This window comes from Lagenorhynchus albirostris, chromosome 12, assembly GCF_949774975.1.
Source record: "Lagenorhynchus albirostris chromosome 12, mLagAlb1.1, whole genome shotgun sequence".
Classification (NCBI taxonomy): domain Eukaryota; kingdom Metazoa; phylum Chordata; class Mammalia; order Artiodactyla; family Delphinidae; genus Lagenorhynchus; species Lagenorhynchus albirostris.
Genome location: NC_083106.1, coordinates 3,607,860 through 3,620,943, shown reverse-complemented (window position 1 = coordinate 3,620,943; position 13,084 = coordinate 3,607,860). Strand labels below are relative to the sequence as shown.

At 38.6% G+C, this 13,084-nt stretch overlaps 1 protein-coding gene across 1 annotated transcript in view; it reads right to left on the bottom strand.

Moving 5' to 3' along the window:
* Positions 1-13,084, bottom strand: part of PDE10A (phosphodiesterase 10A) — a 580,174-nt gene that overhangs the window by 57,032 nt on the left and 510,058 nt on the right. The window contains 3 exon segments of the mRNA XM_060167479.1: positions 6,216-6,402; positions 7,749-7,841; positions 10,259-10,401. Of these exon segments, the coding sequence (XP_060023462.1) occupies positions 6,216-6,402; positions 7,749-7,841; positions 10,259-10,401 (423 nt within the window).

The window sequence follows — 13,084 nt, the reverse complement described above, 5'->3', positions numbered from 1 at the left end:
CACACTCCACATGGGCATGAGCAAGAAACCCTGTGCTATGTATTTAGCGGCATAAAACAGTGCTGCAGTGGGTGACAGAAACACCAGACCCAGCGCAGGCTGTGCTTCGTGGTCCGGGACTTGAAGGCCTGTGTGGGACGAGAGACCTCGCTGTGGCGGCTGTGGCCAGTTACTGAACTGAGGACTCTGTGAAGAGAGAAGGTCACGTAAGTCTCCCGCAGGGCAAGTAATTCCGGATCAATTTGAGTAAATAAGTAAAGATCAAGTAAATAAGTAAATGAATGAATGAATGAATGAATCCAAGAAAGAAGAGACCAACACAAGGAAAAATCAACAGATTTACGCCCCCTAAGAACTGAGTTGATAAAAAAAGAATTGAGCGATTAAAAGTATCCTGTTGAAAAAATACACCATTTGATGTGTGACTTCCTTTGCCTGCGTGGTTATTCTAGTTTATGGAAACCACAGCACCAAATGCAAATGATATTTCTTCCTTGACCAAATCCTAGGTAGAAGTGTTTACAATGCTGTCTTTCTTAAAGACAAGTGAAGGAGAGCATAGCCAGGGCTGCAGAGCCAGGCTTACACACCTTCAGAGCCTGGCTCTGTCACACACTTGCTGTGAGACCTTCCACAACTCACTTAAACGCTACGTGTCCATTCTTCCTCCTGTCAAGTGGAGCTAATGATACTCACTCAGGATTGCTGGGGGACTAATGAAGCGAGTTTTTATACGTCAAGTGTCCACAATAGTGCCTGTCCCAGAGTCAGTGTTACATCGATTAAGAGGACTTCTTATATTACAGTCACCTTAATAGTCACCTTCTGGTAGAGAAAAGACACGCAGTACTTGGTGGTTGAATTCAGGAATGAATAAAGTTTGGACCATTTATTAAATCTGTTCCTAGCCAATTGGTTTCATCTTAATAACGATTTTTTCCACCTTCCTTTAATGTTAAATGTCTCTCGATTCAAAATGTACACAGCTAATCTGCTTTTAAAGGACTCCTTTTTTCTAGGCAAAAGATATAACAGGTATTTACTATCCTGTTAGCTTTTTGCATCATATCAAATTATTTCTTTAAAATCACATGTATGAGTAAATTAATTGGCTCTTTTAGTTTTAAAAATCTCTTTCACTCTTTTTAAAGGTTACCGTTCCATTGACAGTACTATCAATTATCTGTCAAAAATAAAATGGAGATGTTGCCAGTCAGAGACGTGCCCCTTTAATCCAGTAAAAGGGGTGTAACCTAAGAGATCTACAGATGAACTAAAGAAGAATAAAGACATATGCCTCCAGGACAGGCCTTTCACTCAAACAAGACCACTGAGCTGAACAGTAAGAGATGCTCTCACATGATCACATTCAGTATTAGAAGCCTTTTACATGTGGTAAAATGCTCCTGTTAAGGATACAATAATCTGTTCGGGAGCAGAAATATTTTGAATTTCCCAGGACCAACCTGTTTAGTCTGACTCAGTAGCCAGCGATTACAAGACACTTCACACTACACAACGCTTCTTCGTATTTGCGATCTAAACAAATATTCATGTACATTCTCTAGAAACAAGTAGAGCATTGAGGGAAAGCAGGGAGCCATGGATACGATTAATTGCTTGGGACAATGCTAATACAAGTTGTGGTTTTCAACGAAGCTTCATAAGATGCTTGGGGAAAAAAATGTTCAAAACTGCGAAGCAGACTTGCTCAAAGAAACATCCTGTAAGCGCCCAAGTGAGGACAGGAATCCAGGTCTTGGCCTTTACCCTAGAGGTCTACGATCTGACATCCTCAGCTGAAGAAAGCGCTGAGAAACTCTTGTAAGGAAACCAACTGCTGGCTTATTGAAACTGACATAAATTGGGAGTTGTTTGCTTTTTCTTTCTCCTTTAGAAGGATGCTTGCTTCAACAAAGCAAGTATTACTTTAAAGAACGTATGTAAATTGGTCTTTTTTCTGAATGGGAACAGAAATAACCCCAGACTGGAAGGCCAGGGAAGGGAAGCGGAGAAGAAGAGGTACCCTGAAGCTGCAGCATCAGAAGCTGTTACTCTTTTTGAGTTGGAGAAACTGTCAAAAACTATAGAATTTTTTTAAGCTTTCATGAGGAGAAGAAATATTGCAGTTAAAAGAAGTGGTAATTAACTCCACAGAGAGCTGAAGCTGCATTACTTGGATTTCAACATGCACCTTCAAGGCAACCAGCCCTGGGTCTGCTCAACCTGGGAGAGTTTTACATCCGGAGCCTGCCAGCGGGAGATGACTTACTACAACCGTGGCACATACACTACCTGTCATTGTTGGAGAGCAGAAATAATTTTGGTGAGTTTCAAAGTGTTTATAAAAATTACAGGGCTTCCCCGGTGGCGCAGTGGTTGAGAGTCCGCCTGCCGATGCAGGGGACACGGGTTCGTGCCCCGGTCCGGGAGGATCCCACATGCCGCGGAGCGGCTGGGCCCGCGAGCCAAGGCCGCTGAGCCTGCAGGTCCGGAGCCTGCGCTCTGCAACGGGAGAGGCCACAACAGTGAGAGGCCCGGGTATCGCAAAAAAAAAAAAAAAAAAAAAAAAATTACAAGTCTGTTTCACTACAGACGAACTCCACTAACTTTATCCTAAATAATCAACGTAAAAATAGAATGCCTGTTAACTTATTCATGACTTTTCAGAAGGAGTGTTATTTTTCTTGATTCAGTTTGGTATTCAGCTTGGTATAATCATTTAATCGTGACTGAGTCCAGGTTTCATGATGCAACAATAAGCGTTCAGAAGAGCTTTGAACCCACTGGGCTAGCTCGTCTCACAGCACAGCTGAATCAATTCCATAGCACTGAAACTGACATTTATGTATTCTGGGAAGTGCACAGTAATTCTTCAAGGGATACATGAAGACACGGATAGATTATAAGAGGATCAATTTCCACCGCCTTAACTTTCACACGTACATTTACCTAAAAATGACCTTTTCCCACATCCCATTTCAAATCACCCCTTTCTCAAATTGCACTAATACAAAAACCTCTTAAAGCAAAGAGATAATTTAAAATTTAAAATACTGGTGTTAATAAGGTCTAAAAGTGGTTTCTAAAGCTTTCATAAGACACTGAAGGTGGACCTAAATAAATTTTCAGCTGATAAATCATTGAAAATAATTTTTGATGATAGAATTGTCAGTACTTTTCGGCCTCTCAGCTCAGGTGGTGTTCAGATTAAGAGTGATTGCCATAATAAAACTCCTCCTGTCCCATCTACCCAAAACGAACACAATTCTTACGGCTTCCCTAAAAGTAAAAGCGACAAGGACAAATAAAACTGACGCTGAGTCGTGAAAGAACGTCAAAGAACAAAGTTCCAAAGATGGAAATGAAATGGCTGCAAGGCATTCCGTGGCGTTTCACGGAGGTATTGATATGCAGACAGGGAGAGAGAGCACAAAGGATATCGAGGCTTATGTGTAAACTCTCTTCTAAAATAGTGAAAAGAGGGGCAAGGACGTTTCAGTGGAGAAACCAGGCAGATGCCTCCGTAACAGAGTAGTAAAGGTCAACATCGCCAGCAATGGGCCACGAGCCTTCCCGCAGCGGCTGCCACGAGAACACAGTATCTGCGATAGTCCTGTCAAATGGTAACCTTGATGCAGTCATGAGGAAATGCCAGACAAAACCGCAAGAAGAAACACTCTGCAAAACACCAGCCCACACACTTCAAAAATGCCCAACTCATGAAAGACAGAGTAAGGTACGGTTCCAGATTAAAGGAGATTAAAGGGGTCTGCAGATTAGACAACAGTACAGTACCTGTTAGGGGCTGAATCGTGTCCCCCCCAAATTCATATGCTGCAACCCTACTCCCCAGTACCTTAGATGTGACTGTCTTAGAGATGGGGACTTTAAAGCAGTGATTAAGGTAAAATGAGGTCGCTAGGGTGGGCCCTAACCCAACATGACTTGTGTTCTTGTAAGAAGAGGAGAGTGGAACAGAGACTTGCACAGGGAAAAGACCACGTGAAGACACAAGGATGAGGAAGGCGTCCATAAGCCACGGAGAGAGGCCTCCAAAGAAACCGAACCTGCCAGCACCCTCGCCTTTACCTTCCCGTCCCCTGAACTGTGGACAAATAATGTTCTGTCCTTTGAGCCACCCAGTCTGTGGTATTTGTTATGGCGGTCCTAACAAACTAATACAGTACCGAGGTGAATTTCTTTATTTTTAATTATGCAGTAGAAAAAGAAGATGTCCTTGTTTGTAAAAAATACAAACTGAAGCATTTAGGGGTCATGAGACATATTGTCTGAAACATACTCTCAAATGTATCAGAGAAAAAATGATACCTATGAATGAAGGAGAGCGAAGGAGAAAGAAAGAATATCAAAGCAAAAATGCTAATATATTAACATTTAATGTATTAACATTTGGGGGAACGTGGGTAAAGGTGTAAGGAAATCCTTTGTATTATTTTTGTAACTTTGCTTTCTGTCTGAGATTATTTCAAAATAAAAAGTGTAAAAAATTTATGGCAAGCCTAGTTTCATTCTAATGATAGGTAAAATTTAAGAATGGGTACATTAACTATTTTTGTTCTAAGCCACAGCCATCTCATTAAGAAACAACAGTTTCCAATAATGTGTACTTTTCATTTTTGATAATTATCAAAATTTAATAACATGGTTGCTTTGATCACATATATAGTAATAATGACATAATACTATAGGTCAAAATTCATTTGTAATCCTTCTTATACATGTTTGTTTTAGACTATTATCCTAGGGTAATTAACAAAATAAAGCATAAAATATATTAGATTAGAATAAACTTTTGTGGCATAATAGAAACACATGTTCAAAGAGAGAAAAGAAGGATGCTAAATTTTTCAGTCGTAAGAGCTAGTCATTATGTTTTTTAAGTGGACTTAAAAAATATAATAAATGTCAAGTTGTTCTAATACATAGAGTCCATCGAATACATTTAAAAGTGATGAAAATCAATATGTAGAATATACTGGAAATTACATTCTCTGAAACTTTTAAACTAAACAGAACAAATGTAGGGAATTCCCTGGCAGTCCAGTGGTTAGGACTCCACGTATTCACTGCCAAGGGCCCGGGTTCAATCTCTGGTCAGGAAACTAACATCCCAAAAGTTGAGTGGTGCAGCAAAAAAAAAAAAAAAAAAAAAAAAAAAGTATACTGTCAATATTTTATTTACGAGGAGACACATAGGTACAGAAAACGTTTGAAGTAGGAAGTATCTGACAACTGCACTAGTTTATTTCCGATGGGCCGAGTAACAATAAACATCCCCACGCGAGGGCCCGGGTGATGCAGAGAGGGGACGGGTGCTCTTACTAAACAGCACTAATCGCATTGTAAACAGTTATCCCTAGTCACCAGAGTATTTTTGTTTTTTGCCATTTTTGTTTCTCTTTTAACTGTTTCCATTAGTTATGTGCTTGTTCCTATGGAATTCCATCCTATTTCCGAAAAGACAGTTTCTCTAAACTACTAAGGTGATAATTCCCATTGATGTTGATTTGGCTTTATAAAAGGTTACTAAAATTTTCCTTCACTTCAAAATTCCAGTGATGTCATTAAAGGATTACTAGAGTTTATAGAATACTAAATGTTTAATTCATTTAAAATATAAAAATTTAAAAGAAAGATGATATGTTCAACTGTTTTAAAGTGAGACTTCATAAAATAAATGGGACCTCATCTTATTATTCAGTAAACAGGGTTGGGCTGTTGTGAGGATTAAATGAGTTAACATCTACAAGGCATCTGACAAATGTGCTGAGTGGCTGCCTCACTCTTCCTCACAAAGGAAACTTTCCGGGCTCGTGTTAAGACATGAGTCATTACTCTCTTTTTGTGTACAAGAGTCTCAAGTGCGGTACAAGTGACAAACGCTAAGGGTTTGGATAACCCTCTCATGCACATCAGTAGATTATCAGGAAATGTAAACCTTACATTCGAACGTTTTACCCTTAGGTTAACTTCATTTTTCTTTTTAACAAATTCACACACTGAAATAAGTGTAAAAATTAGGAGATTTTTTTTCTTCCAAGGCATTTTAAGGTATTTCCTAAAACATGCACAACCAGGAATCGCTGTTTGGGGTTTCTAAAAGAAGTGGGGGGAAAAAAACAACCTTTATTTAAAAGGTTATAGAATTTAATATTGAGTAGTAAAAAAGGTGTTTAAAAAGTATTACTTACATTGGCACAGTGTAAGGCTAAAGCACAAAAGACAGCAAACATTTTGAAGTTGTTTTCGTCCGTCTTAGAGAAGGCACTACCGCTGATTTTGTTCACCATCTGCACCACGCCTATCACGCTGCCCCGACTCACGATGGGCATGCACAGGATGTTCCGGGTCGTGTAGCCTGTGTACAGGTCCACCTCTCTGCGCGAGAGCCAAGGAGCAAGACGACAAAAGAAAGAACAGGCAGAAGAAAATAAACCACACGTTCTATCGTAAATCTCAACTCAGTTTTGCTTCTCTTACAACTAACTGTAATGGAACTGTTAGCGTCTAAATTCAAAGACAACGTGACATCTACAAGTGTTTTATTAAAACCTTCTCAAAAATATTCTAATGAACTTGTTCCGTTTTCAAGAGAGTTTTTCAGAACAGTCGTATATATTTTGCAAATATTTGCTCACAATCTGTCGCTTGCCTTTTCAGGTTCTTAATAGTTGATCCATACATTTTTATATAAAGGCTTTATATAAGGATATGTAAATATTTTCAGTATTTAAGTACTTTAATAGCAAGTTTGTTCCTTTAAGAAAAAACCTGAGATTTTCAGCATACTCTTCACGTATTGATAAAATCTATTACGGGGATACAGCTGTGTTTATATGCGAGTCATGAATATCTGACATTAATCAATCAGACGCCTGAAAAGCCTCCTGTTGCCTATGGTATTTAATTGTCTCTTGAAGGAAGCCCAGTGTCTGAATGCACAGAGCACTGCCGCCGAGACATGTGAGCCATTACTTTCAGTGGTCAGGGCGTCAACCTTGGGATTTCAATTTTGAGACATTTATTAAAATCGAACTATATAAACTGGTTTCTAGTTCTCCAAAGACACTCAGAACAAAATAAAAAATCTTTATAAGCAATCCTAATATCCACTTGAATAATATCCAACAAAGGCTGCAACTTATTGAGTTCCTACTTTGGGTCACATAAAGTTGCCAGACCTTTTATGAATATTTTAAAAATCTTAAAATCTTAATCTTAAAAAAAAAACCCTACAAAATAGGTATTACTGTGCCCATTTTAAAGATGAGAAAACAACTGAGGCTCCAGATTAAGTAACTTACTCCAGGTCATTCTAGAGCCAATAAAGGACAGAACCGGGATTCAAAACAAGTACTTTTATCACTATGTGTTACAGCCTTTGAAGGTATTATTTGATAAAGAATATGCTCAGGACAAAATGATGACACTATAATGAAGAAAAGTAACTTTATAAATTTAAACTCTTGCTTTTTAGTTATTTTTATAACATTTCAAACCCCTCAAGCTGGAGATAATTAATGGTTTAGAATCCATCATTTTATATTGATAAATACCCGAAAACACTGACTACTGATAATAAGCTGGTTCAAAGACAGTATAACAGCACCAAGTGGGGAAAAAAAAATTGAGTTGGGACACGAAGAACTAGGGCTCTAACTCAGAGGCTTCGGCCAAGCGGGACCCGAAAGGAGAAACTGACGAGGACACAAACTCCTTCCTACCTGTTAAAGCGTGGGTCAGCATAGGCATCTGGAATGTTCAAGACTTCCCCTGTTCTTGCTACTTGACCAGCAATTCCTTTCTCAATTGAAAATCTGCACATACAAAAAAGAGGAACATGCTAATTAAAATACAGATGTAAAATAATTTGAGACATTTCAGTACCACCAAATACTGAATAAAACAGATTGTTTTACTTTAAATGCTTGTATCAGTTTTACATTTACACACTCTAAATCATATTATTATAAAATACATAAAGGTAAAGCATAAAAACATTGCAGAGTAACCACTTGAGAACCTTGTTTTAAGATATAATTCACAATGTATTAAATTATACTGAATCACAAGCTGAAATTGAAAAATTAACTAGCATTCTCCTGCACTGACCAATAATAATCTTTTACATTTGCAAAATACCTTATAATTTACAAGATGCTTCAACATAAATTTTCTTAATTAATTCTCACTGTGAACTGAGACCCATATGGGTTCGATAACTTGCCAACACTCTTAAAATATTAGTGACACAATAAAAACAAGAATGCAGGTCAACGCCAGGGTACGTTCCACCACCCATGTAACCAAAACCACAGGTTATCTGTGATCTTTGAGATACAGGACTTGAATTTTAAGGCATTTGCAATACAAGTACTATACCAAAATAACACAATTTGCAACTTGTAGTATTTTTACTCCTCTAATTTGTTAAATTTAAAAACAGCCAGAATACAGGCATTATCTCACTACACTTAAATGTTCTGATATCTAATATCAGCATTTTTATACATAAATATACTCTAAGACAACACTGTAATGCAATTATACTCCAATAAAGATGTTAAAAAATATTCCTATATTTATAGTTTTCTCATTACGATATTATAATCAAACATGGATTCATTCAAAATTTAGTTAAGATGATTACAATCACAATATCTACATATTTCAATAGCTCAAAAATTACTTCCATAATATTACATTTTCAGCATTATACAAAATAATCATTATTGAAATAAAGCTCCACCCTAAGGATTTCCCTAAGGAAAATTCAAAGGAGAATTGACACTAAAGAGAGCTAACTTTCTTAAAACACCAAAAAGTGAACGCAACCTTGCACAGCATAAAATGCGAGGTTGTTTTCGCCCCGGTTTTCTTATGCTTTGAACAACATGAACACAACAAATTAGAGTGCCTTGAGCAGAGCAGCAGAATCCACTTCATGGTTTATGCTTATTTTCTTGGTCTAGGAGTAGCTCGGTGTGGTTTGCTATCTCGGGTCAGTGGAAGCCATAACTGAGGGGCCAGTCCTCACATAAATGGCTGGCATCACTTGGTCAGCCGAGAGAGCTACAGCCAACCATATCCCCCTCACTTGTTTTTCCCACACTTGTAAATACAGGCTCCCAAGTTAATGTCTTCAAAATGAGATCGATGCCAGCACTGTTATGGAACACTCAAACCTTCAGCAAGAGAAATGACTTTACCTAAATGACTATATCCAGACGGATCTACTGAGCTCTAAACAAACAAACTAAAACTAAAACACTTCTTAAAAAACCTAAATGGTGCCTGTAAGTCAGAGTTATGTGAGTATGGAATATAGGTTCTATTACCCCAGGACGATAGAATGGGAAGCACCCAGTGGTGGGCAGTAGTGAGGCCCAGTGCAGACCACATTCCATGTTTCCTTGTATGACAGACGGCCCAAGTGAATAGCAATTCTTATTAATAAGGAACAGCATTTTACTAGCAAGTTGTAACTACCAAGGTACTTTAGAGTACTATGCGGAAAAGTAGTTAAACGATATATATCAATATAAAGCAAAAGAAATGCAAATATCTAAAAAAAATACCATTTCTGAATGTTATGCTTGATTCTTAGCGGTTCTGTGACAGTACCCCTTGTAGGTGCCCAGATGTCATAGGACTGAGCCACCGCACCTCTACCAGCCAACTCCATTCCGTGCACCTGACAACAGCTGCCACTTAAAGAACGAAGAAGGCTGCAGTTTCAAGATGCAACAAAAGTGCTCTCTGTGATCGATTAAGCCAACTGTTGGGTATAGAATAATGTGCTGAAGTTACCAAGTATACCAGGTCAATTTCCACTATGGTCTGGACTCTGAGACAGCGCTATGAGCTGGGAAGGGTGGGGTCCGGATTGTTTAAGTACACCTGCTCCTAGACACAGGAAACCTTGCAGACTCCAGGTGGGGTGCACCTTTACCTACCTGGCAGCACTAGTAAGTTTTTCCAACATGATTTCCAAAAGGACCGCCTCCGGAAGACGGCATTTCCAGGAGTGACGCTAAAGCTTCCTAGGCGCGGTTTCGCTGGCACTGCAAGGTCATTCCCAGAAGCACTACCTTCAGGAGGCGGGTCCTGGTGGGAATGATATCACAGTATGACAAGTACTGTCAGCACACCTGTGAATAGGCACAGACAAGTGGGTAACAGAGCACCTGCACAGCCGCCAGCACAGCGACCGACACGCTACTTCCAGCTGTACCTTATTTCTTTGGTCTTCTTGAAGACAGGTTTTCCTTCCTTTTCCTCTCCGATATCAAAAAGGTCCGAATATAACTCCTTGCTCTTATGGTCTACCTGGAAAAGCGCACAACGATCGGCATTCACCAGGTTTTTTGCATATATCTAAAGGGAAACGAGAAAACAAGAGTAAGCCGATGAGAGATTCACAGAGTTTACAGGTAAACTTTATCAGAAATAACTATTAATTTCAGCTAGTCTATACTGTAACTGGGTAGGAAATTGGCATTATAATTAAATACACATAGGCATATAAATACAAAAAATAATACTCTCTGTCACTGTCAAGGTGCCGACACTGGCAGCCGCTCTCCACCCACGCTGTGGGGGCAGATGTTGGAATGTTACAACACTCCTGGGTGGGCTGGAAAGCAGCTACTGGCCTTTCTCCCTGAGAGCCTGTCTGCCACCCTGGCTACTTTTCCAGAGCTTCTCAGGGCTCCCTGATGCCCTAGTCTGAGCCTCTGTCAGCTCTCAGGCCAGCATCCATTCTGACTGGCTGGCGTTTACAACACACCAGTTGTAAAAAGTATGAAATGTGTGTCCAATAAGACACGCAGTGTTCATATTTACATCAGCTGCATTTTATTTGCTGCTCTAACAATAATGTGTAACAATTAGTAAGTGTTTACTATGTGCCAGATAGTTTTCATAGACTCGTGTGCACTAATTCACTTCATCCTCACAATAACAATATTAATTCAGGGGAAACTTAGCCTCCTTTCTACACATTAGAAAAACTGAGGCACAGAGAGGTAAGTTAACTTGTCCGCTATCACGTGGCTAGTAAACGGATCTGGTATTTGAACTCATACTAGCTGTTTCCATGGCCTGTGCTCTTATTATCAAACATGACTTACCATTTCTGAATGGAAAATTGTGGATTCATATTGTCATGCATTTGTTCATCAATTCCCTTCAACAAGTATGTCTTTAACGCCTAACATTTCTCACTGTCCCCAGTGGGCTGGGATTACAGTTATGTCACAAAAAATTGTATTTACCCATATTCAGAATTCTGACAACATCAAGATGATAGACGTGAAATTATTGCTCAGAGAAAAAGAATTACTTCTCAGAGAAAAAAAGCCATCACAAAGTCTACGCAATTGGGACATAGGACATAGAGGAAAACATATAATCTCATGTAAAAATACCTTATAGATTAAATAAAAAGAAATCAGAGTGGGTTAGGTACCCCGGTTCATTCTCATATCGTATCTTTGTCTTTCCTGCTATTATAAGCTGTACTCATTCACTCAGCAAACACTGGCTGTGCCTTATACGCCGCGGACCAAGTACGGGGCATTATGAGTGTTAGAATTTCCAGGTGACCTGCCTTGGCCACAAGCTGACTGATGAGGACCTCATCAGTGGAAACTGCTTCCTTTCCCCCACGGTATTCCAAACGCCCAGAACCAGGCCTAGAGCAGAGGACGGCTAAAGTCCACAGGCCATTTAAATCCACCCCATTGCCTGTGTTTGTAAATAAAGTTTCACTGGGACGGAGCCACGTGCATTCCTTTAGGCATGGTTCACAGTTGCTACAACAGCAGCGTTGAGTAGTTGCAACACAGTACGGCCCACGAAGCATAAAACTTTACTACTGGCCCTTAAAAGAATTTGCCAGCCCTTAGGTTAGAACATATAAGAGCTCTCAATAAATACTTAAGGAGGAGGGACAACGTGACGGTGGGAAGGGAGCTATGGGTGTCACTGCTGGCGATCCCAGAACCATCACCCGTTTATTCTGCACACTCACGCGATCTTGAGTTATTAAGTCATAATAAACTATCTACAGTGACATCTGCATCCTTAGTGGTCATGCTGGCTGCTTGATACTTGGGCACATATTTAGGTCAATAGTTATAAAAATCTGGATGAAATGGACAATTTTCTAGAAAAAGGAAATGAATTTAGAAGGAGTTGAAAAATCTGAATGGAATCAGAATCATAAAGACAATTGAAATACTGTAAAAATAATTTATTCCCATAAAAGGCAGCAGGCCCAAATGATTTCAAATACGAATTACTTAAGAGTCTTCACGAATAAAGTCCCATCTAATTTAAATCGTTGTAAGTTCAGACAGAACAAAACTTCTCCAGTTATTTTTACAACCCCTGCTATGTCACTGATACTAAAAATTGACAAAGATACTATAAAAAAGAAATTCACAGATCAATTTACCTTGCAAACAGAAGGAAAATTATAAATACACATATTAGCAAGTCAAATAGGAATAAATATTTTAAAATTTCCATATTTTAAAATTACACTCTATTCATAACTGTCCAGTATTGTAAAGTCTATTGTTATAGCTCATAAGGCAATAAAACAAAGGAGAAAAATCATATGATTGTCTTTATGGCTGTCAAAAAATATATGTAATGAAATTCAGTAATTATTCATGATAAAGTTTTAGTGAAATGGGAAGAGAAGAAAAAAATATATATGTACATGTGTATATATCAGTATGTATACACATCCTGATAATATGTGACAATATCAGTCCTCATCATACAAAATGATAAAATACCAGAATTAACCAATTAAGACATTAAAGTTATGAACAAGACAAAGACATGTTATAAGTATTAACACACAATTAGGTAAAAAACGCATGAGTATACATATTTGAAGAGACAGAAGTTTTACTGTTAGGTGACAATGTTACTGAGTATGTTGAAAAGTCAAGAAAATCAACTGAAAACAATTACATGCAATAAGAAAGACTTCTGTTTTAAGATGAGTGACTCTAAGCACGTTTACTTCTTCATTCTCCCCGAA